We start from the raw sequence: 2360 nt of genomic DNA, 5'->3' as shown, positions 1-2360 counted from the left end.
TTTTTTTTTCTTTTTTAATTCCCCCCCCCCCTTTTTTTTACTTTTTGTTTTTATATCCCTTTATTTATATACTTGAGTTATTAATTAGTACTGAGTAAAACTCTATATATTTTCTTAAATTTATTTTGCTAATGCAGGAAACCCCATCAAATCACAAGAAATTCAAATTGCCCCAAATATGCCAAAGATGAACCCTAAACATGTCTTATGGTGTAATTTAGGCAATGAGTTCTTCAAGCACCTTGTGCAAGAAATGAAAACTATGGAGTTATTAGCAGAGTGGTGGCTTTGTAATAGTGCCTATGATCTTGAGCCAGGAGCATTATCCATATCACCAAGGTTCCTATCAATTGGACCATTGATGGAAAGTGACAACAATAACAACAACAAAAGTTCTTCATTTTGGCAAGAGGACACAACATGCTTAGAATGGTTGGACCAACAACAACCTCAATCTGTTGTATATGTTTCATTTGGTAGCTTAGCTGTATTGGAATCCAACCAATTCAAAGAACTAGCACTTGCACTTGATCTCATTGACAAGCCTTTTCTTTGGGTTGTAAGACCAGGTATTAATGATGATAAAAATAATGCATTTCCAAATGAATTTCATGGAAATAAAGGTAAAATTGTTAGTTGGGTGTCACAAAAGAAAATATTGCAACATGCTGCTATTTCTTGCTTCATAAGTCACTGTGGTTGGAATTCTACTATTGAAGGTGTATATAGTGGAGTATCCTTCTTGTGTTGGCCATTTTTTATTGATCAGTTTTGGAATAAATCATATATTTGTGATGTGTGGAAAGTTGGAATGGAATTAGTCAAGGATGAAAATGGATTCATATCAAAAGAAGAGATAAGGAAGAAGGTGGAGCAATTACTTGGTGATGAAGGCATAAGAGAAAGGTCTTCAAAATTGAAGGAAGTGACTAGGAAAAACCTAGGTGAAGGTGGCCAATCTTCAAAAAATCTTGAAAAATTTGTCAATTGGGCAAAATAGTAATACAATGATATGTATAATAATTTGGAAGTTAATTTGGATTTGTTTTCAGTGTATTATTGTTTAATTTGAAAATTCATTATATTTGAATCTTTGAACACAAAATTATCTAGAACTAAACACTACTAAGATATGGTTTTGTGTGATTTTCTTGTATTATTTTTAACAAAAGTATTTTCTTGTCAAAAAAATATATTAAACATTTTTTTAGTTAAACTAAAACATAGTTATAATTATATGGAAGGTAATATGTTTAGACTCTAAAAGAATATACAGTATGCAATACACGATATGTAAAATATTTTATGTAAAAAATATACATATATAATATTTTAATACACACATAAATTAATATGCAAATTGATACACAGTATAATACCTAATTAGTGAAATCATGTAACTATGTTCCCAAATAACCAATTTGAACTTAGTTGCTAGATGACATAGGACAACTATTTTAAATTAATTTTTATAAAAAAAATTCTAAGTAAGAAGTCTTGTGCTTCGAGTCTTTGGACCAATCCCCTGTTTTCAGGGCCATGTTTTGTGCAATACATAATTTTTAATTGCATATATATATACAATGGATTCATCATAATATCATATAGCTACTCTCAACAATAGCATATACTTATTTATTCTCTCTTTCTCTAAGCAAAACATTTTTCATTTGCAAAATGGGAATCCCTCACTTTCTTGTTATACCATTTCCGGTGTTAGGACACATTAATCCCCTAACACAATTCTCTAATGTTCTAACCAAACATGGTTGCAAGGTCACTTTCCTACACACTGAGTTCAGCCACAAAAGGGCTAAAATTTCTGCTGGTTATGCAGAAGACAACAACCTCAAAGGTTGTTCAAACATAAATTTTGTGACTCTCCCAGATGGTTTGGACCCTGAAGATGATAGAAGTGATATTGTGAAATTGCTTGTCTCTATGGAAAGATCCATGCCTCTTTTGCTTCCAAAGCTCATAGAAGATATCAATACCTTGGATGTTAATAATAAAATCACTTGCATTGTTGTCACAATTAGTATGGGTTGGGCCTTGCAAGTTGCTCACAAATTTGGAATCAAAGGAGCTTTTCTCTTTCCATTCTCAGCAACTACTTCAGCCTCCCTTTATTGTATCCCAAGATTCATGCATGATGGAATTATTGATTCAGATGGTAAGAATAGTATATTTACTTATTTTTGTCACAGTAATTTTCTTTACTTTTTAGCTTGTGTTTATTTAACTTCTACCTATCATTTTTCATATCCTAAGTTTATTTTCATTTACTGTAAAATCAAACAAAAAAATTTAAGATATAATAAAAAATCAATTTGAAATAGCCTATATTCAGTTATCTTATT

The 2360-nt window shown here is 30.8% G+C and overlaps 2 protein-coding genes across 2 annotated transcripts in view; both read left to right on the top strand.

Moving 5' to 3' along the window:
• LOC107635396 (UDP-glycosyltransferase 83A1) overlaps positions 1 to 1090 on the top strand; it is a 2473-nt gene extending 1383 nt beyond the window's left edge. Inside the window, exon 2 of the mRNA XM_016338867.2 lies at positions 138 to 1090. Within this exon, the coding sequence (XP_016194353.1) occupies positions 138 to 1000 (863 nt within the window). The 3' untranslated portion in view covers positions 1001 to 1090. The remainder of the gene's footprint in view (positions 1 to 137) is intronic.
• Positions 1366 to 2360, top strand: part of LOC107635393 (UDP-glycosyltransferase 83A1) — a 2310-nt gene continuing 1315 nt past the window's right edge. Inside the window, exon 1 of the mRNA XM_016338864.2 lies at positions 1366 to 2173. Within this exon, the coding sequence (XP_016194350.1) occupies positions 1678 to 2173 (496 nt within the window). The 5' untranslated portion in view covers positions 1366 to 1677. The remainder of the gene's footprint in view (positions 2174 to 2360) is intronic.

The sequence above is a fragment of the Arachis ipaensis genome, chromosome B04, assembly GCF_000816755.2.
Source record: "Arachis ipaensis cultivar K30076 chromosome B04, Araip1.1, whole genome shotgun sequence".
NCBI lineage: Eukaryota > Viridiplantae > Streptophyta > Magnoliopsida > Fabales > Fabaceae > Arachis > Arachis ipaensis.
The sequence above is the reverse complement of the archived record's forward strand: the minus strand, read 5'-3'. Positions and strand labels throughout refer to the sequence as shown.